Genomic DNA, 22,455 nt, shown 5'->3' on the forward strand with positions numbered 1-22,455 from the left:
AAACATAGCAAATAACAACATATCGATATAATCCCACAAGTGAGATATGGGGAGGTTGTGAAGGCAGAGAGGTTGTTTCCAATATGACCCTCGACTCAAGTAAGCACATCAAGAATCAAGTACGTAAAAGAAATACAATAGTGAAGAAACCAAACTGAAAACAACTACGACGAACACAAGTAGCAACAACAAATAATATGATAACCGAAGCAAAGGGCGAAAGGTAGCCCGATGCACTAAAGCTCCGCTATGTGCAAATTTCGAGGAAAGGACCCACCACAAGGGGTATTGTGCGTAGCTTTACCTTACATCTCTGATGTTTCCAAGGCTTGAACCTATGACCTCTTGGTCACATGATAGCGACAAATACCCTATCAGCAACAAATACTGATAAGAGAACTAGACAACGCAACTACCTACTACTTTTCTGCCCTCCTCTATATCTTCCTATTTAGGGTCATGTCCTCGGTAAGACCATACAAGTCAAAACACAACAACAACAACAACATACCCAGTGTACTCCCACAAAGTGGGGTCTGGAGGGTCTAGAGAGGATAAAGTGTACGCAGTCCATACCACTACCATACAAATGAAGTAGAGATGCTGTTTCCGATAGACCCCCGGCTCAGGACAGATAACCGTAACCAACAAACAAACAAACAGAAAACATAAAAAGCACTTGATAAGCCATGCAAGTAAACACAAGGAGAAAACATTTTTCATGTGCAATATAGTCCCATACACAAACATAAAAGCTTCAAATATACTGTTTACAAAATCTGCAGTATCAAATGAATCAGAATATTCAATACTTATTCCCAATTGTTTCACACTAGTAAATCAAACATGAACTCACATACAACCCGAATGAAACGCAAATCCCAGAAAAAAGAGGGAAAACTATAAGAACAAACACCAGCAACTTCGCCGGTCACTACAGCGAAACGAAGCGCTAAAACGAGAAAAAAAAAAAGAATAAAAAAAATGATAAGTCTAACTCTCAACATAGTACCAGAGGTACTGGTCTTATCGCGGGATGAACGAACACATGAACTACAATAGACGGTATCATGTATACCTTGCAATCTGATATACATCTCGATCGAGTGCTGAAAGAAAAGAGCCTATATTGCTTTTACTATATTGATACTTTGAAACAGCTCACTCTGGATATGTATACTCACTCTTTCAGACAAGCGCCTCGCTAGCTCTATAGATCAGTTTTCTTATATCCAAACGTATATATAGATATATATATTGTGAGGGGTACTATAATTATCGACTTCCACTTCTCTTCTTTTACGTCTGTTCTCCTAAGTATCTTCAGATATCCAAGTAACGAAATCTCCTATGCTGCAATTCCTGGAAACAGTCAAAAATAAAGGATGAGCTGTCTCGATTTCTGAATAACAACTAGCATTCTATCAAGAAAGATAACATATGTACATTGCTTTCCTTTACGCATCCAACCGCAAGTTTAACAGAAATGATGGCAAACTGGTATCATACATCACTAATTGAAGAAAATCGTTTTATTTTTATATACTTGAACATTTGTATCCTTGAGATAAAACAAGTTTCCTCGACAACTTCTATATACGTGTAAGGCGGCTTATGCTGGCACCCCATTACCATGCAGGATTCAGTACTGCCCTCTTAGTCATTAGTGTTTGTTGGCTAGTCCAGGCCAGGGATTTTCATTGAGGGAATTCAGAAGTAAATATACGAACTAATCGAAGGGGGTTCAAAATGTACTATATATGCATAAAAAATATTTTTAACCACGTAAGAATAGTATAAAAACAGTATAATTTTCCGTCGAAGGAGGTTCGGATGAACCCCCTGGAGCAAAGGTAGCTCCACCACTGGTCTAGGCAACCCATGACACCGCAGGGGAGTCTCATCGCCACAGATGGAAATTGGATCTATAAAAGGAAGGAAAAACGTATCCCGTCTCCCCCTCGCCATACCTTTGTATCTACATATAATATATGAGTATGTGCACACGCGTGTATTAAAAATCAGAACCTCTGGCCACTCTTAACTAACGACAATAAATGTTGCTTGAATAGCTTGTGTTCTTTGCTTGAATAGCTTGTGTTCTTCTTTCTTCTGGTAGGAAAAGGTAAGTGGCTGGGATTCAAGGGCCGAGGAATTGTTCAAACTTAATAAGAAATTTGACGAAAGTTATTTCTACTACAAAAGTAGGGGCGCAAAACGGAATTTTCGTTATGTTTTTGACTCCTCCGAGCTCATCAAACTTCAAATCTTCTACTCAGAAACTTTGACGATAAGGTTTTACATTTCTTATAAGCTGAACTCAAATTTTGAACGTAAATAAGAGTGCTATCGAAAAGGCTACTCGTGGTTACTGTGCCTGTTCTAATTTTTTCCTAGCTAGGATCCTGCCAAAGAGAAGGTCCGACTTCCTTGTTGTATAGTTTTTTAATAAAATGATAAGATCAAATCTCGAGGACTGCAGTTTACGTATCTGTGTATAACCAATGTCTGGAAGTATAACACGATACATCTCAAATTTCAAAGCAACATACTCCAAAAGACAGGCTCGTGGTCAAACTAAGAAATGATGCAAAAGAGTTTATCGTATAAGTACCAAGGAAGGCGATTGGAAGTATAATATTACCTCTATTTGATTGTCTATTCGCAAGGCTATAGTTTCCGATATAATCCTCAGAATCTTTAGCTGAAACATCTGCTGGATTTCCAAGACCATATTCAAATGAACCAGAAGCGTCTGCATCAGAAGACACACCTTGCCAAGTTCGATCACCATACACTGAAGCACCGCGGAATTGATCTCCGTAAGACCCCTCATAAGCACCAGTTGATGCTGTAAACGATGAAGTTGTAGGAGCACCTGCTGCATTGTTTCTTCCAAGTCCTCCAGATCCCAGCCCATAATTATTTTCCCCACTCCTGAAATTCGCACCACCATATCCAGAAGAATTACCGGCCGGAGCAGAAATAAGAGAGCCCCAATTAGCAATGTTATTCCCAAAGACGCCATAATTTCCACTTCCAGATCCCACAAATGAACCTGGACCACCAGAACTTGCTGAAGCGTTGAGGCCAATATTTCCCCATAAATTCCTCGTTGGGGAACTAAGAAAAGAATCCCCTCTATTGCTGCTTGTGCTATATCCAATAGGAGTAGTGTATCTGCTTGAATTTGCACCGAAATATGGGTTTAGTATTCGCCCATAACCAAGATTATTGCTAAAGTTGGAAGCTCCTGCAAAGGTGGGGCTCAAAGCCGGGTCCAAATTGACACCCATTCCATAAGCAGGAGAAGCAAACTGAGAGAAACCGGCACGACCACCGCCAACTGGACTAAACCTGCCATCCATCCTGACCCCATATCCTCCAACCGATGCTAGATTATATCCCTGAGCAGCATAGTTGTTGAGGAAGTTGTTGGCTCTATTAAGTCCGTAATTGTATCCCATGAGAGGGCTGCGGTTGGGTGCTGGAGATAGCTCCTTTGGTACAGCGCGCTTTACTTCAACCATTTTACCATTTAGTTCATGAAAAGTCTTATACAATGTCCTATCAACTGCATCCTCGGAATCATAAGTTATAAACCCAAACCCTCTTGGTCTCTGAGTATTATGGTCATACATCACTACAACATCCGTAATTGTACCAAACTGATCAAAGTATGCCTTAAAATCACTCTCCGTAACAGTAGACGCTAAGCCTCCTACAAATATCTTTTTTGTGCGTCCAGGACCTGGAGATCCTTGAATGCTGCTATTGTTTCTATTTATTATTTGTTGATCATCCCTAGGAACAGCCTTCTTTGCCTCAACCTGAAAATCAGAAGCAACTTATTACTAGCAGAAACAGAAATGATTATCCATTTGATAAAGAGTCTGAAGTGTATATAAGTTTTACGTAAACAAGAGGTCTCTATCAATTGGCAAATTCAAAAGAATAACCAATCATTTAGCATAAATCTTTCATTACAGCTTTCCGGGCTTGTTCATAATTACACTTGTAGAGTTGAGTAGACTACCATTTGATTCGTGTATTTTGGTCATCGCATTACTTTGATGTTGTTACTATTTCTTTTTCTTGTATGCTATGCGATCGTGTACATTACTCTAGCAATTGCTGCATTCCTTTTCTTTTGCGTGTTATTAGATACGTGTTAACTGAGCCGGGGGTCTTTCGGAAACAGCCTCTCTACCTCTGCGAGATAGGGGTAACGTTTGCATACTCTCTATAGTCTACGCTCCCCAAACCCCACTTTGAGGGAATATACTGGGCATATTGTTGTTTTTGTTGTAGTTGAGTATACTACTCTAATCTCTCAGATGAAATATTACAATAACAACTATTATGGATCGATCTCAAACTAGTAGGGATCGACTTTATGAATCCTCTATGTCCACCTCACTCCAATATCTAAGATAAACAACAAGAACAACAACAACTACGCTTCAACTACAAAGAAGTTGGGCTCGGCTGGGCTCGGCTATATGAATCCTCACTGACCCAGTTTCTCCATTTAAATCCATCTAAGACAAAATTATAAAGAACTAAAAATGGAAAAAGAAGAATCACCGTTCGTCCATCAATCATATGCTTCTCCTTAACTACTCTTTCAGCAACAGCAGGATCGGCAAAGACAACAAAACCAAAACCACGAGCACGACCAGTATTACGATCTCTCATGATCACAGCTTCTACCACTTCTCCATATGAGCCGAAATATTCTTTAAGACGATCCTCATCCGTGTCCCAAGAAATCCCACCTATGAATAGCTTACCAAGATCCGACTCCATCATTTCTGCCATCATAAGTTCAATATCCACAAAAATAAGTTCCACCAACATAACAAAATCACATCTTGCACAAACTAATGCAAAAAATAAATACTACTCGACGATCACTAAAAATGTGAGAAAATTCTTCCACTCAACATAAAAAACAGTTCTATTTTTGCAATCGTAAGTTCACTATCCACAAAAATAAGTTTCACCCATATAACAAAATCACATCTTGCACAAGATAACTCAAAAAAAATACTACTACTACTACTAGACAAATTCATGTTGATTTCTCAGATGGTCACATTTCTTCTAGATTCCAATTTTCGTCAACAAAGAAAGTGACTTTCTGAAATAATAACTATTAATTGAGTAATCGTCTCAGAAATCAACACAGAACAAATTCAATCACTAGTAATCTATAATAGCAAAATTGACTACATCTGAATCAAATTTAACATAGGCTGATGACTACCATCTTGATATGAAAAAATCACATCGTGCACAAACTACTGCAAAAATATTAATACTACTAAGACAATCACTAAATTTGAGCAAAATTCTTCCATTCAACATAAAAGAAAGAAAAAAGAAGAAGTTCCATTTCTGCAATCATAAGTTCAATATCAACAAAAATAAGATTCACCCACACAACAAAATCACATCTTGCACGAGATAATGCAAAAGGTTAGTACTACTGCTAGACAAATTCAGGTTGATTTCTCATATGAGTGTTACTAGTTATTATCTCAGAAAGTCATCGCTAATAGTTATTATCTCACAAAGTCACTTTTTTTCTGCAATCATAAGTTCAATATCAACAAAAAGAAGCTTCACCAACGTAACAAAGTCACATCTTGGACAAGATAATGCAAAAGGTTGATACTACTCCTAGACAAATTCTGGTTGATTTATCATATGAGTGTTGCTAGTTATTATCTCAGTAAGTCATCGCTAATAGTTATCACAAAGTCACCTTTTTTCTTGATTCCAATTAACTATTAACTGAGTGACCATCTATGAAATCAAATCAACTCAGACAAATCCAATCACTAGGAATCTAAATTAGCTCAAAATTGCATACATCTTAATCAAACTTAACATAAGCAAATGATTACCAACTTGATATAACAAAATCACATCGCGCACAAGCTACTGTAAAATATTAATACTACTAAGACAATCACTAAATTTGACCAAAATTCTTTAACTCAATCATAAGTTCAATATCAACAAAAACAAGCTTCACCCACGTAACAAAATCACATCTTGCACGAGATAATGCAGAAGGTTAATACTACTGCTAGATAAATTCAGGTTGATATCTCATATGAGTGTTACTAGTTATTATCTCAAAAAATCATCGTTATTATCTCACAAAGTCACCTTTTTTCTTGATTCCATAAAAAGGGCAGCCTGAAGCACTAAAGCTCCCGCGATGCACAAGGTCCGGGGAAGGGTCCCACCACAAAGGTGTACTGTATGCATCCTTACTTTGCATTTTTACCAAAGGCTTTTTCCAAAGCTTGGACCCGTGACCTCTTGATCCCACGACAGCAACTTTACTGGTTACTCCAAAGCTCCCCTTCGAAAGGAGGGATGCAACATGAGGACTTCCCGGGGTCACCCATCCTAGTACTACTCTCGCCCAAACACACTTAACTTCAGAGTTCTGATGGGATCCGATGCGTTAGTGTTGGTATGATCGCATCCAAATTCAAATCAACTCACACAAATTCAATCACTAGGAATCTAAATTAGCTCAAAAATTGCATACATCTTAATCAAACTCAACACAAGCAAATGATAACCAACTTTACATAACACAAAATCTTGGCAATTCAAAAGAACCCCACATCAAAAAAAAAACACAAAAAGATCCAAAAATGTTGATAAACAAGAAAAAGAAAACAAACCTTATCTAGCAAAAATCAGGTGGGAATAAACTGATCAGACAGCAAGTGGCAAGTGTTGGATTCAATCCAAGAACATGGATCCTAGTACCATCAATCATAAAACAATCCAATGTGTCTGAACCAAAAAAAAAATCAAAACTTAATCAGATCAGATTCAACAAGACAACCTTAAAAAAAAAAAAAAAAAAAGTTTCAAGAAAATCACAATTTAACTAACTTGTTATCATACCATTTATAAAGATTGATGAACATATTATTTTTCAAGATTTAAAAAAAAAGCCAAATTGGGAAATTGTTAGAAACTATAACAAGAGATCTAAAAATGGGTGTGCATAGCTATATAGTTATTAATATTAATATTATTGTTTTTTGGAATAAGGTGAAAACAGAGGATGTGAGTGCTCATCCTCTACCTCTCTCTCTCCTCAAATGTCCCACTCTTTTTTATTTCACTTTTTTTTTTGTGTAATATATAATTAATTAAAAAAAAAAAATAAGTTCGGTGCACCAAAAGCTTTTGTTATATATGGGTTCATGCAAGGATCGAATCACAAAGATCTTTGGTATGAAGTGATATCTTAATATTTCTGTCAGAGGCTGCTTTCGTGACTCGGGCTCGTAACCTTCTGATGGTGTATGTATAAATGAAAATGGCTCGAGCTTGTAACCTTCTGATGGCGTCTGTATAAATGAAAATGACTCGAGCGTATAATTGAAAATGACTCAAGTTCGTAACCTTCTAATAGTGTATGTATAAATGAAAATGACTCGAACGCGTAATTTTCTGATGGTGTAAGTATAAATGAAAATGGCTCGAGCTCGTAACCTTCTGATGGTGTATGTATAAATGAAAATGGCTCGAGTTCGTAACCTTCTGATGGTGTATGTATAAATGAAAATGACTCAAGCTCATAACCTTGTGATAGTGAAAATGACTTGAGCTCGTAACCTTTTGATGGTGTATGTATAAATGAAAATGACTCAAACTCGTAGCCTTCTAATAGTGCATGTATAAATGAAAATGACTCAAGCTCGTAACCTTTTGATGGTGTCTGTATAAATGAAAATGACTCGAGCGTATAATTGAAAATGACTCAAGCGTATAATTGAAAATGACTCAAGCTCGTAACCTTCTGATGGTGTATGTATAAATGAAAATGACTCGAACTCGTAACCTTCTGATGGTGTATGTATAAATGAAAAAGACTCGAGTTCGTAACCTTAGTGTATGTATAAATGAAAAAGACTCAAGTTCGTAACTTTCTGATGGTGTATAAATGAAAATGACTCGAACTCGTAACCTTCTGATGGTGTATGTATAAATGAAAAAGACTCGAGTTCGTAACTTTCTGACGATGTCTGTATAAATGAAAATGACTTGAACTCGTAACCTTCTGATGGTGTCTGTATAAATGAAAATGACTCGAGCTCATAATCTTCTGATGTTGTATGTATAAATGAAAATGACTCGTGCTCGTAACCTTCTGATGACGTATGTATAAATGAAAATGACTCGAGCTCGTAACCTTCTGATGGTGTGTGTATAAATGATAAATAAATATCGAAGGAAATTGAATTTCTTTTTGAATAAATTACGGAGGTGTTCGGCTAAGTTGATAAGCTGATTAAATGAGCTTTAAAATATTTTTTAATACACATAGTGAAATTCCACAAATGAAATATGAGAACAGTAAAATGTATATTGGCGTAGCTATATTGATTTAAGGATGGTCACTCGAACATCCTTATTGAAAAATTTATAACGTACATATAGAAAATAGCAATGCGTATATAGGTCAAAATTCTTTAAAATTCACTTAAAAGCTTTTGATCGTGAATATCTAAATTGATTGTTTGTTGTCCAAAAATTCTTGTTTTGACAGTTCAATCAGATTCAATTTTCAATAGAGACAAACATTGGATAGTGTTACCAGGTACTTGATGCAGATGAGAGACGGTGCGTATTCCGTAGATTTAGTCGAAATGTGCGTAAACTGACCCGAACAACACAATTATAAAAAAGAAAAGATTATTCTCATAAATTTGGAACTATTTTTTAAGTATTTATAACAATTACATCAATTAAGTCAAAGAGACCAAAAAAATAAAATGAAATGAAACTACGTGAGTATATGTTTGTTGTATACATTTGGTTGTGGCAAATCGTTCTCTAAAAGAATACTACTACTACTACTATTATTATTATTATTATTATTATTATTATTATATAAAATATGGTCTATGAGCATAGGGCCAGCTTGTCTATATAGTAGTGTTTGTATGTAGAAAGTGATATGTTTGAAGTACAAAAATAAACAATTTTGACCACTATAGTAAAATGGGGTGATTGGAATCTCTTCATGAGCAGTGACGAAGTCAGAATTTTTGCTGAAGGGGTTTAAAATCTGAAAAAAAAATCACCGAAAGAGGTTCAACATCTACAATATATATATATATATATATAATATTTTAATCATGTATTAACAGTATAATTTTTGGTTGAAGAGGGTTCTCGGATAAACCCCCTATTACTAGGCTGGCTCCGCCTCTGTTCACAAGGTCTCGTGTTCACCCTCGTCCAACTAGAGTATGGTCGGAATTAAGGAGTTCGTTTTGTATTGAAAGTATTTTATGTCGTTCATTTCATCTGTGTTGTTTAATTGGTTAAAAGGAACGGTTTAATAAGACTGTAATGATGTAGAGTAATATGTTTGAAGTACACAAAACAAACAATTTTGACCACTTTAGTAGAATGGGGTGATTGAAATCTTTTCACGAGGTCTCGTGTTCAACCCTCGTCCAACTAGAGTATGGCTTTGATAAGACTGTTCCGCAGAGAGTGTGGCTAAACACTTCTTCAACGTTCGACTTTCAAAGAAATGGTCGAAACTGTGATCTCGATCAGCTAGTTGCATTCTTGTCTTCTCTCCCCTCTCTATTTTGGCTTGGTGCACTATGAGGCTCATCTCTCTACGTTTGAGCGAACTAAAATAAGGGCTAGATGTAGATTTAAAGGCTGATTACAAATTTACGTGAATTAAGTACTTCGTAAGTCTCATTTTACGTGGCGTCATTTAACTTGGCACGGTACTTAAGAAAAAAAAATCGAAGCTTGTGGTTTAAAACAATCCTTAGATACTTGTTTGACTGTAAATCATTTCATTGCGTGTAAAAAAAAAATTTTCAAGTTAAATTATTTCTAATTATAGTAAAGTGACATTTTTTTTTATACGAACTAAAAATAAAAGAATGTCACGTAAAATGAGACGAAGGGAGTAATTTTCTACTCATCATAATAATATTCAAATATTATTAAAATTTAAATAATAATGTCAACCACAACACCAATAATAGCAAGTGGTACAAGTCATTGTTATTGCATTTATTTCATTAAAACAAAAACTATTTTTTTTTTTCAATTTTGAATTTTAAATGAGTTAATTAATTAACCTTAGGATCATTTACTTTAAATAAGATTAAGATATTTGAATATAAATACATATATGAATATTAACATTTCTAAATTTATACACTAAATGATTAATACTAATTGTTTTTAACATCTTAATATGCATAATTTATGTACATTTAAACACAATAAAAATACAATTCAAGTAAAGTAGCACTTGAAATTAATCAAGTCAACTTCATAGGTTATTAGGGTAATTAATTTTTTCCAACTATACTTTTACTTTAATTTTGGGAAAAGAGTCAGAAATATACCTAAATTTTTGCGAAATTTATTGTAACATGCCTCGACTTTACGGGGGCCCTATGACCCCACTCAACTATTTATTATTGTATTTCTATGACATATATTTATCCAACTGGACAACCTCAGACCTTCACGCGCTCAGTGCGCGTGTATTCACGCAGTGGTCCAGCTAGATAAATATATGCCACAGAAATACAAAAATAAATAGTCAAGGGGGTCATATGACCCTCGAAAATGAAGACGTATTACAGTAAATTTCACTAAAGTTTAGATATATTTCGAGATTTTTCTTTTATCTTTTTTATTTGGTAATTGATGAGTGCCTCAATGACATGTGGACCACCAATAAATCATTAATTGGAAAAAGAAATCTTTAGACTAGTCCATGTTTGCAATTTTTGTGAGATCTTGTACCAACTTTACTTAACCAAATTTATATGAGTGTAATTGTTTACCTAGAAAATAATGCCAAATTTGAAAAATATGATAAACATACATTTAGTATTTGCTTAGCAAAATTTTTAATTTTATTATTTGAGTTCTCATTAGACCTTTTATTTTATTTTTTCCTATTTCGAGCGTCCAAAGTGAAATTCTTGACCTCATCACTATCCACGTGTCAATAATTTAAAGCATGAGAATTGTTCTTATTAGACTGAACAAAAATGGATTGTAATTTCAAACTTTATCGATGTCTTCAAATATAACGTTTAGTTCTCATTGGGCCTTTTATTTTTATTTTCCCTATTTCGAGCTCCCAAAGTGAAATTCTTGACCTCATCATTTCCACGTTCCAATAATTTAAAGCATGAGAATTGTTCTTATTAGACTGAACAAAAACGGATTGTAATTTCAAACTTTATCAATGTCTTTAAATATAACGTTCAATTCTCATTGGACCTTTTATTTTTCTTTTCCCTATTTCGAGCTCCCAAAGTGAAATTCTTGACCTCATCACTATCCACGGGCCTATAATCTAAAGCATGAGAATTCTTTTGTAACTCCGAGAAGCCCAATGACTCGTTCTTAAAACCAACATTTCTAAGAATAACCCTATATTAAAGATGGATTTAAAAGGCCGGTTATGCGTTCACGTGAATTTAGTAGTTATTATCCAAAATCTATATTTATACGAAACGTTAACGAAATATTTACAAATAGTCAATTGTGAATTCGATAATTGTTGAACATAAATTTAAAATCGTTGCAGAAACTCATAAACTTCAAATCTTAGAACAGTATGCACTATTTCAATTTTCATATATAGATCATACTGCTTAGCTGAATCACTTCAGACCCTCACGTGCTCAGTGTGTGTGCTCACGCAGTAGTCTAGCTGACAAATATATGCCACAGAAATACGATAAAAATAATCTGCTGGTCATAGGACCTCGACAAAGCTAAGAGGTGTTACAATAAATTTCGCTAAAGTTTAAACATATTTCGAGCTTTTTTTTCTAATCATTATGAGTAACACAAACTCCAAGAAGGGTAATGATTCATTCTTTAAACCAAAAATTGTGCTATTTCAACTTTATTTGTAGACATGCAGACTAAAAGCATACCTAAGTATGAAATTTGCACAAAATGGCAATTTGACAAATAGTAGGCAGATATCCCTTGCTTGCCTCTTCATGTTTGCCATAAAAAAAAAAACAAATCTTTTTCGTTATCGAAAAACTACACTGTATATACAGAAAATAATAGTGCATATGTAGCTCAACGATTAGTTTTTTTATAAATATATACTTAAATCTTAGAATCAAGGATCTATCAGAAACGTCTTTACTTCATCTGAAATAATAGTATGAACTGCGTACACTTTATCCTTCCCAGTACACCGTGCATGTTGTGCTGTTGCATACTTATATCATAAACACCTTCAGTGAAATTCCTGGCTTCGTCATTAAATCACATGCCTATAGTTTAAAGCGTAGGTGTTTGGGTTCAATTAAACAAATTTCACGAAATTTCTGACTTCGTCATTGACACATGCATGAAGTTTAAACCACGTGGTACTATTTTGTATCAATTAAGTTAAAAAGAATCGTACTCGCACAGAGATACGCTGAAAACATATCTAGAGGCAGATGATAATGAAGCGTTTTGAAAATTTACGCGAGATCAAGATTCAAATTTCAACAGAAAAAGATGCTAGTCGGTGATTTCAGTACGTTGATATGCTTAAAACTTTAGTAGACATACTCACATACGATAAATGTATCAGTAAATGATAGCAATAATCTAATGAAATAGTCGAGATACGCACGAACTGACCTGAGCATCACTTTTATAATTTTTTATTTTTAAAAGAAAAGTTTGTAGAAAGTGGCAATTTGACAAACATTAGGCAAGACATCCCATGCTTTGCCTCTCCGTGCTTACATCAGCCATAAAGCATCACGATAGTGACAGAATACTATCGAATTCAAAATCTGAACAAGTAAACATACGAACTAATCGAAAAAGACTCGACATCTACTATACATATATAACAACGACAACAACAACAAACCTAATATATTCCCACAAAGTGGAGTCTGGGGAGGGTAAAATTTACGCAGTTCATACCGCTACTTCCAAAGAAATAGAGATGCTGTTTCCGATAGACTCCCAAATCAAATTATACATATATATATATATATATAATTTTAATTATTTTTCATCGAATGAAATTAAGATGAACCCCTGACCCCAAACTGGCTCCGCCCCTTTAAGCATGGCTAAAATATGAAATTTGCACAAACATTAGGTAGACATCCCCTTGCATTGTCTCCCCATGCTTGCCAAAAAACCGAAACTAGAAGTAGCTGGCAAATAAAAATCTTTACTAGGGAGCTATCATATCTATTGTCTACCACTTTTTTCACTTTTTCTATTTGGAAAAAACAATCAGTCAAAGTAGATTGTATGTTAGATTCTTGAAAAAGTTCTCGTTATGCACGCAGTTCGAAGAAAAGCAAAATCATAGAGCCTATTCTTCGCATTCTTATATTATATTTTTGTGGGATATTGTTTTCAAGCATAACTTGAATCCACGACGTCTTGGTCACATGCAGAGGTGAAGCCACCTTTGGATCGAACTCCCTTCGACGAAAAATTATACCATTTGTACATGGTTAAAATTATTTTTTATGTATATATATAATAGATGTTGACTTCCCTTGGTTAGTTCGTATATTTATTTCCGAACCCTTTATTAAAAATTCTAACTCCGCTATTGATCACATGACAATATATTTACCATTAACTATTTTTTTTTTTTGGAAACAATTAGTAGAGTCTTTGTAACAAAAGGGGATACAAAGTTCATCTACAGCTGTGTTGCATCTACTTCACTTTTCTACCTTCCAACAACCCTGCAAATAGTGGCAGAGTCAGAAATTTCATCACAAAAATTTGAAAATATAATTTCTTACGTTTTGGAGATCGATAAATATAAAAAAAATTTCAACAAAAGGGGTTCATTTTCTTACATCTTTTTTTTCTTTTCATACTTTGATTTCACGTTCTTTTGAATCGAAAGTATTCGAAACAACCTTTCACTTCTTTTGAATCGAGAGCATAATAAATAACCTCTTTACTTCTTTTGAGTTGAGAGCATCAGAAACCACCTCTCTACGACACAAAAATAAGAGTAAGATCATATATATATATATATATATATATATATATACGTACCATCCTTTAATCACTTGTGAGACTACATTAGATATGCTATTGCTATTGATTTAATGAGTTATACATTCAAAAAACCTGCCTTTTAAATTTTCAATCATTCAACGACCACTCAATGCAGCTATTGGTAAATCAATAACGACGACTCAGTGCTGCTATTAGTGCCAGTTATAAGGAGTTTTGGTCTCAAGTCAAGCTGGGACGTCATTTTATTCTCGCAGCGAAAATTACTGCACCACACCAGACACGTTGCTCCCTCGCCTTGCAACGATATCTGTCTTTTAAGTCAAGTCATTTCCTAAGACGACTCCTCTTATTCTATGATAATAATCCAAGCTACAACACCACCAAGTTTTAAGTCATTTTCTAAGATGACAACTCTTATTCTACAAGATCCAGCAACACCTCACGAACTTCTTATCGGGGCAAAGGGTCGTTGTTGCCTCACGAACTTCTTATCGGGGCAAAGGGTCGTTTGGTTAGAAAAAAGTTATCCAGATATTATTAATCTGGCAATTAGCTACACCGTGATTAATTATGAAGAGATAAGAAAAACACTAATTCTAAAATGAATTATTCCATGCATTAATTATCATTAATTCCTAAATTAATTATCATTATTCCTCCTCCAAACGACCCCAAATAGGCATATGCAAGTTCAATCTAATGTTTTTTATTATTTGTTTATCCAATTAGAAATTAAACAATTCTTTAAATTTTCTTTATTACATCATGAATATATTATATTGATTCAAATAAATCATCTAGTAATTAATGTATTATTATTTTTTTTAAAATTTCAATAGAGCTTCTAATGATAGATTAATCAAAATGAAATTTTCTTAATAAAAACATTAGATTTGTAAGTAATTGGGATCAGACTGACGTGCAAACATATTTATTCAGCACAGCACAAATAAAATTATGCCTCTGACATATCGATATATTATCATCATTTCCCAATTAAAACCACCAAAAATCAATATAAATTAAAAAAATAAAATTGTTAGCATAAAGGAAAATCAATAAAAAAATTTATTTGCACGCATAAATTCCGTTTGTCAAATAAAATTATTTCAATAGATTTTGTTTGTATGTCAACAATAAAAAAAAAATATGAAAATTATTTCAATAAATTTTGTATGTCAACAATAACAGAAAATATATGAAAATTATTTCAATAAATTTTGTATGTCAAACAATAACAAAAAATATGAAAATTATTTCAATAAATTTTGTATGTCAACAATAACAAAAAAAAAATGAAATTATTTCAATAAATTTTGTTTGTATGTCAACAATAACAAAAAAAAATATGAAAATTATTACAATAAATTTTGTATGTCAAACAATAACAAAAAATACATGAAAATTATTTCAATAAATTTTGTATGTCAACAATAACAAAAAAAAAAAATGAAAATTATTACAATAAATTTTGTATATCAACAATTAAAAAAAAAATGAAAATTTTTCAATAAATTTTGTATGTCAACAATAACAAAAAGAAATATGAAAATTATTACAATAAATTTTGTATGTCAAACAATAACAAAAAAAAAATTATGAAAATTATTTCAGTTGCTAAGATATTACGAGAGAAAAGAAAGCATAGAAAGAGATACTGTGGCTTGAAGGATATACATAGAAGATTTTATAGTAAAAAAATTTGAAACCCTAAACCTATTGAGGATTGGGCTGACAGCTGATGGCTATGAAAACAGGCCTTATATTTGGTTTTTGTGTTTTAGGCCCAATAAGAGTTTTGGACCTCATTTTTTTTTGTTTCTCATTCGGTGTCCGGTGCAAGCATTGGAGCCCCGACTAATCCAGATCGCGCATTGCAGGGGCCATTAAGGTGACAACGCTCCCAACAGAGTTTTCTCCATACCTAGGGTCGAACCCTCGACCTCTTGTTAAGGGTGTGAACCTCATTTTTTTTAAGGGCAAACAACACAAATTTCGACAATTTGGAGTTTAATTACAACAAATTTTGATATTTTGAATAATTATTGAAATTTCAATTTTGGGTCTGTCGAGATACATAATTAACTATTAATACATCCAATGAAGACACATTTTTCTTTGTAAAGATATATAATTAGCTCCCGTTACATTTTTTTTTTTTTCGATTTTGGGTCTGTCTACATCTAATAAAGATACATAATTAGTTGAAATTTATGATACAACCAATTGGGAGCAAGTTGGGATCGATTATGTAAATCTTCACTGTTTATGTCACGTCATTAAAACTCGCATTAGGCCTTTTGTTTGGATCTTATTGTTTTGGGCAAATAACATAAATCCCGACAGTTTGGAGCTTAATTACAGCAAAATCCCGATATTTTTGTATAATTACTGAAAATTTTGATTTTTGGGTTTGTGAGATACATAACTAGCTCCTGATACATCCAACGAAGATACATTTTTTCCTCTGTAAAGATACATAATTAGCTTTCGATATATTTTTTTCAATTGTAAGTCTATCGAGATACATAATTAGCTCCTAAAAATTTTGATTTTGGGTTATATCTGATCTCTAAGTTCGTGCACAACAATTCTATTATGCAAAAGTTGACACATTGTTACCAATCACAGCAGTTTCACCAATAACAACATCAGCTTGCTCGTAGTGCAGGTCCCACTTGTATCTCGTGTTTCAAAATAAACAGTGGACTAGTTGACGAACTTACCTTCTTGGGACTTCACGAACCAAGATTTGCTTTTATGATACGATTAATACTACCATAGATCATATCGATACCAGAAAAAACAAAGCCAACTTGTCTCACAGTGCGAGGACAAGATTTAGAGTCACCTAATGTCACAACAACAACATACCCAATGTATTCCCACATAGTGAGGTCTGATGAGGGTAAAATGTACGCAGTCCATACCACTATCTCCGAAGAAGTAGAGAGGTTGTTTCCGATAGACCCCCTCGGCTACCACCTAATGTTACATTATGCAAAACTGACACATTGCTACCAATCACAGCAGTCTAACCAGTAACAACACCAGCTTGCTCGTAGTGCAAGTCCCACTTGTATATCATGTTTTGCAAAAGAAACACTGAGCTAGTCGACGAACTTACCTTCTTGATACTTCACGGACCAAGATTTGCTTTTATGATATGGTTAATACTACTATAGATCATATCGATACAGAAAAACAGAACCAACTTGTCTCACAGCGAGCGAGGACAAAAGAACATTATATTTGATATCTAAGTCCGTACACAACGATTCTAATGTCTAGATTACATAATCAGACCAATCAGACATATGTGAAGTATGGTCCATTGTCAAACTAGGAATCTTGTCAAGTTTAATAGGATTTTCTTTACCACCAATCAATCTAGCTGGATTTCCAACAGCAGTAGTCCTAGCAGGCACTTCCATCAACACAACAGAACCAGCACCAACCTTAGCACCATCTTCAATCCTCACATTTCCAAGAACACAAGTGCCAGCACCAATCAACACACCATCACCAATCTTAGGATGTCTGTCACCACACATTTTACCAGTACCACCTAATGTAACATTATGCAAGATTGACACATTGTTACCAATAACAGCTGTTTCACCAACAACAACACCAGTAGCATGATCAAGTAAAAGCCCACAACCAATCTTAGCACCAGGATGAATATCAACAGCAAATACTTCACATACTCTATTTTGTATCACTAAAGCTAGAATCTTTCTACCTTTACACCATAACCTATGTGCTATCCTATGTGCTTGACATGCTAAAAAGCCTTTGAAATTCAAGAAACAATGTACATAACTAATACAAGCAGGGTCCCTTTCTTTAACAGCTCTTAAATCATCAACAACATCAAAAACCAATTCTTGATCCTCTATGAACACCCCCATGAAAACCTCATATAGACCCTCACTTGTCAAACTAGAATTTCCCAACTTCATTGACAAGTGATATGACAAAGCACTTTCTATACAATCTTGAATCAAGATTGAATCTTTATAGTAATTTTCCAAAAGGGGTTCTTGTTCTATGTCAAAAATAGCCTCTTTTTGCATTTCTAGCCATAAATCAAGAACACCCCTTTTTTCAATATCTTCAAAAACCCCACCATTCTTGGTGATATTTAGGTCCTTTTCAAACTTGGGTGTGCAATATTTTGCATAGTTGTATACATGATCATCAATTTGAGGCTTGTTTGGATTAGGATTCTTGGTTCTTGATAAGTTTATACAAGATTTAATGGTGAAATTCATTGGCTTATTGTTGTTACATGGAAAAATTGTTTGTATATTTTTTCCATTTTTGACAAGGCATGGTGATCCAAGAAAACTGGTGGACATGGGAGGCTAGGAAGAAGAAGAACAAAGTAATGGATATGTCAAACAAGGCTATGAAGGAATAATAATAATACTAGAACTTACTTATATTATGTTTTAGTATTTATTTTATAGTAATGGTTTTTCTATTTTGGTAACACCGTGGCGGGATGATTGAAATTTCTTTATTTAATCATGACAAATTAAATAAATTTCTAAAATTGTTTACTTTTGTTTATCAAAAAATTGAAAAACAAAGAGTTGCTCGGAAAGTAAGCATTCCTCAGATCCAATTGGGATATTATGAATTCGACTCATGAAGGAAGCAGAAAGGGTTAAAAGAAATAGTTATCAAAAGATTGATGTTCACTTTCATTTTTTTAATTTTAAAAACAATTTGTTATTTACTTTTTGATTTATTTTTCTTATTATAGTTATTTTTTAATGTATTTCATTAATCTTTAATTTATTCTTACTATAGTTACTTTGCAATGTATTGATATGTAGTTTGTAGGAGGACTAAGACCCGTTTGGATAGGATTAATAAATTTTTAATTTAGGTACTTAAAAATTAAAAATAAGTATTTATAAATTAAGCAGATAAATATTTAAATAAAAGTGGTGAAATTGAAAAAAAATTATTAATATGTTTGATAGTAGGTGTTTTTGTTAGATAATACTGTACCTTACTGTACTTTTCAATAAAATTAAATTTAATCAAAACTCGATATAAATACTATCGTAAGGTGACATCTCCTCTGTTACTTTATGATGGCTAATTAAATAACGCAAAGGTATTTTAACATATTAGAGTTTTTTTTTTCTCATGTGATGATTCCAGGTATTTAACAATTCAAAAAGTGGGGTTATCAAAAACTTTTTCTCGATACTTTAAATGTTTTCCAAATTTTTTTAAAAAAGTAACTTTTAAAAACTTTTTCTTAATATATGTTGATTTATTTAGACCAATCTTTTTGATAGCTTATGAGAAAAATGTGGACCACTAGACCTTGGAATCTTGCATATGGTAAAAGCACTTTCTATGGAGGAGAAAAAATAGCTTAATTTTTTTTATTTTTTTAATTTATTGTTAGCAAATTATCTCGTATTTGTTCTTCATAAAATAGATGAATTTCCCGTGTGTAAGTTCTTCGAAAGAAAAAAATCTGAATATAACCATCGACCTTTGACTATAATCTAAATTTACGCTCAGCGTGGAGCTTTGTCGGGAAAAAAAAAAAGATTTTTACAAAAGTAATATTATATCAAAAGTATAACGTAAGGTAAAATTACTCAATTTCGAATAGTATAAAAATAATTTATGTCCTCCAAGATAATATAAAAAGATTATATTTAAATTATTATTGTCAATCAATAAAGTTAATAAGAAGAATCAAAGAAAATCATAACACATGATTGTATAAATATACCTTTTCAGCTTCTTTAAGGGCCACTTTTTTGGCTTTTGGCATATTACATTTTAATTAATTCGAATTCGTGTTGAAAAGTCCTACTTTAAAGATAAAATGCCTCGTACGACGATACCGTACCCCGATGCCGAAACCTAAATGTCTGATTAAAGATGGAGAAGTACTTACCACTCAACGTGGAGAAGAAAAAGTAGCAAGTCACATGCATATGCATCTACTTTTCTTAGAGCATGGTTCTTTCTTCAACAACAACAACATACCGAGAAGAAAAAGTAGCAAGTCACATGCATATGCATCTACTTTTCTTAGAACATGGTTCTTTCTTCAACAACAACAACATACCCAGTGTATTCCCACGAAGTGAGGTCTGAGAAGGGTAAGTGTACGCAGTCCATACCACTACCTCGAACGAAGTAGAGAGACTGTTTCCGATAAACCCCTGGCTCGAGTATGGTTCTTCCTTCAATGAGTAAGAAACTTGGTTCAACTCCCAAGTCATATTGAGTTTGAGAGCATCCAACAACAATCAAATAGAGCACCATTGTAAAAAAATAAAATAAAAATGACAGTGGTGTCCGAGTCAGCTTCCATTCCACGTACCAACAAAGATTACCAAATACCCAAAGCTTATGATAACTCGGAGACTAAAAGTGAAGGGGGGACCTTGGAGTAACCGGTAAAGTTGTTGTCATGTGACCAGGAGGTCACGAGTTCAAGCCTTGGAAACAAACTCTGACAGAAATGCAAGATAAGACTACGTACAATACGCCCTTATGGTGGGACCCTTCACCGGACCAAACAGATAGAAAGTATGTGAGCTTATTAAACAATGGTCATGGAAGTCTCTTTTGGAATGAATATGACCAAAAGAACAATGATATATGGGCTAAATAAAGTACTGCAAGTTTCACAACCAGTGCGTTACTCGAGCGGAGGGTCATTTGAAACCAACCTCTCTACCTCCGCGAGATAGGGTAAGGTCTATGTACAGTCTACCCTACCCAGACCTCGGTTGTGAAACTACACTAGGTTTGTTGTTGTTGTATGTTTCAAAACCATAACCAGTAACTAACTCCTATTCAGCCTTAACCTACTTTTAGGTAAGTACTCTTAACATCAACAGACATCAGCACACTCGAAGCAATAAGAAGCAGTAAAAAGGGCAACCTGGTGCACTAAAGCTCCTGCTATGCGCAGGGTTCGAGGAAGGGCCCCACCACAAGGGTGTATTGTACGCAACCTTACCTTGCATTTCTGCCAGAGGTTGTTTCCAAGGTTTGAACATGGTGGCAACTTTACCGGCAACTTTACCAGTTACTCCAACGCTCGCCTTGGAGAAAAAAAAATTGTTAACATGTAATGGTACACTAGATATAAGATTGAAAAGATTCGTAGTAATCGAGTAATCAAATCATTACACAAAAATACATGTGTTTACCCTACTTTTCGCCAAGAAAAGATTGTGCATAAGTCTCTACGAGTACAAAAAACAAGAAACGGACTAGTAGGAGATAGACAAGGCTACAACGTTAATGAGTAGAAGCAGTTTTCTCAGAGCTTGACCTCCACATCAACACCAGCAGGAAGGTCAAGTAGCATTAACTTGTCAATAGTTTGGGCAGTCGGGTAAAGAATGTCAATAAGGCGTTGGTGAGTTCTGATTTCGAAATGGAACCTGGCATCTTTGTGAACATGTGGAGATTTGAGGACACAGTAAATTCTCTTTTTGGTGGGCAGTGGTACAGGACCTACGGTCTTTGCATTTGTCGTTCTTGCAGCATCCATAATTTGCTTACAAGAATCCTCTATCAGCGGAACCCAGTATGACCTCAATTTGATCCTAATCTTCTGCTTTGGTGCCGCCTGAAAATATGTTTAGATTGTTAGATGATACAAATAATAACTAGAGAGAAATATCGACTTCTTTATGCTAATTAGAGCTACTACAATTTCAACAGCCACGACCAGCTTAATGCTGAACTAGAACCCTCCTAAGTAAAATTTGAGCTAGTAAAATCGACACAAATTTATCCTTGAAGAGGATTGTACACTAGTTTTACTATTAATGACCTTGGTTACCATAATAATGACGTATCACAATGCAGTAGTGAAAGGTCCGAGAAGTATTAGATGTAGCTCCATCAAACAAATCAGTACAAGCTTATTCATTACACAAATTTTTGTCGTTTTGCTTCTTGATGCATCAACTGAAGTTCATTGTAGAAAAATAGTCGACATGTACAATTACTCAGAGGAGATAGCTAAGAGATGATCAATTCACTATTAAGGCTCCAGGTTATTTCAAACTTTAAGTAACGGGGGAAGACCAATTAGTTCCACAATCGCCAGCTTGAGGATGCTAACAACCAAGCAATTTGTACTCTCATTTATCAAAAGTTGAAGGGGAGCCTTGGAGTAACTGGTAAAGTTGCTGCCACGTGACCAGGAGGTCACGGGTTCAAGCCTTGGAAACAGCAGTGCAAGGTAATGCTGCGTACAATACACCTTGTGGTGGGGCTCTTCCCCGGACACCGCGCATAACGGTAGCTTTAGTGCACCGGACTGCCCTTTTATTTATTAAAAGTTGTCTGGCTATTGAGCAATTTGTACTCGTC

The 22,455-nt window shown here is 34.3% G+C and overlaps 3 protein-coding genes and 2 non-coding genes across 6 annotated transcripts; all 5 read right to left on the reverse strand.

The window, feature by feature from the left end:
• Positions 1 to 705: 705 nt before the first annotated feature.
• LOC107845454 (heterogeneous nuclear ribonucleoprotein 1) lies at positions 706 to 7,157 on the reverse strand. Of its 2 annotated transcripts, XM_016689794.2 has the most exons (5): positions 6,940 to 7,157; positions 6,711 to 6,825; positions 4,588 to 4,814; positions 2,645 to 3,830; positions 706 to 1,362 (listed from the first exon to the last, which is right to left on the reverse strand). In XM_016689794.2, the coding sequence occupies exons 3-5, from the start codon at positions 4,810 to 4,812 to the stop codon at positions 1,349 to 1,351; spliced, it is 1,425 nt and encodes a 474-aa protein (XP_016545280.1). In that variant the 5' UTR covers positions 4,813 to 4,814; positions 6,711 to 6,825; positions 6,940 to 7,157; the 3' UTR covers positions 706 to 1,348. The 2 variants fall into 2 exon arrangements, with proteins under 2 accessions (XP_016545280.1, XP_016545279.1); XM_016689793.2 differs by lacking the exons at positions 6,711 to 6,825; positions 6,940 to 7,157 and having other exon boundaries at positions 4,588 to 4,821.
• LOC124888169 lies at positions 6,391 to 6,507 on the reverse strand. The gene has a single exon (XR_007046309.1). It is a non-coding gene; the product is annotated as a 5S ribosomal RNA (ribosomal RNA).
• Positions 7,158 to 14,972: 7,815 nt separating the features above from the next.
• On the reverse strand, positions 14,973 to 15,067 carry LOC124888348. The gene has a single exon (XR_007046474.1). It is a non-coding gene; the product is annotated as a small nucleolar RNA Z122 (small nucleolar RNA).
• Positions 15,068 to 17,301: 2,234 nt separating this feature from the next.
• LOC107845759 (serine acetyltransferase 1, chloroplastic) lies at positions 17,302 to 18,512 on the reverse strand. Its single transcript, XM_016690239.2, has one exon. The coding sequence runs from the start codon at positions 18,432 to 18,434 to the stop codon at positions 17,358 to 17,360; it is 1,077 nt and encodes a 358-aa protein (XP_016545725.1). The 5' UTR covers positions 18,435 to 18,512; the 3' UTR covers positions 17,302 to 17,357.
• A 2,702-nt stretch (positions 18,513 to 21,214) lies between these two features.
• On the reverse strand, positions 21,215 to 21,703 carry LOC107845732 (30S ribosomal protein S10, chloroplastic; the record flags this gene model as incomplete). The annotated part of the gene is given in 1 exon segment (XM_047398347.1): positions 21,215 to 21,703. A coding segment is annotated over 1 exon segment (312 nt), but the record flags the coding sequence as incomplete, so codon positions are not given.
• Positions 21,704 to 22,455: the final 752 nt, after the last annotated feature.

This window comes from Capsicum annuum, chromosome 10 (genome assembly GCF_002878395.1).
Source record: "Capsicum annuum cultivar UCD-10X-F1 chromosome 10, UCD10Xv1.1, whole genome shotgun sequence".
Taxonomy (NCBI): domain Eukaryota; kingdom Viridiplantae; phylum Streptophyta; class Magnoliopsida; order Solanales; family Solanaceae; genus Capsicum; species Capsicum annuum.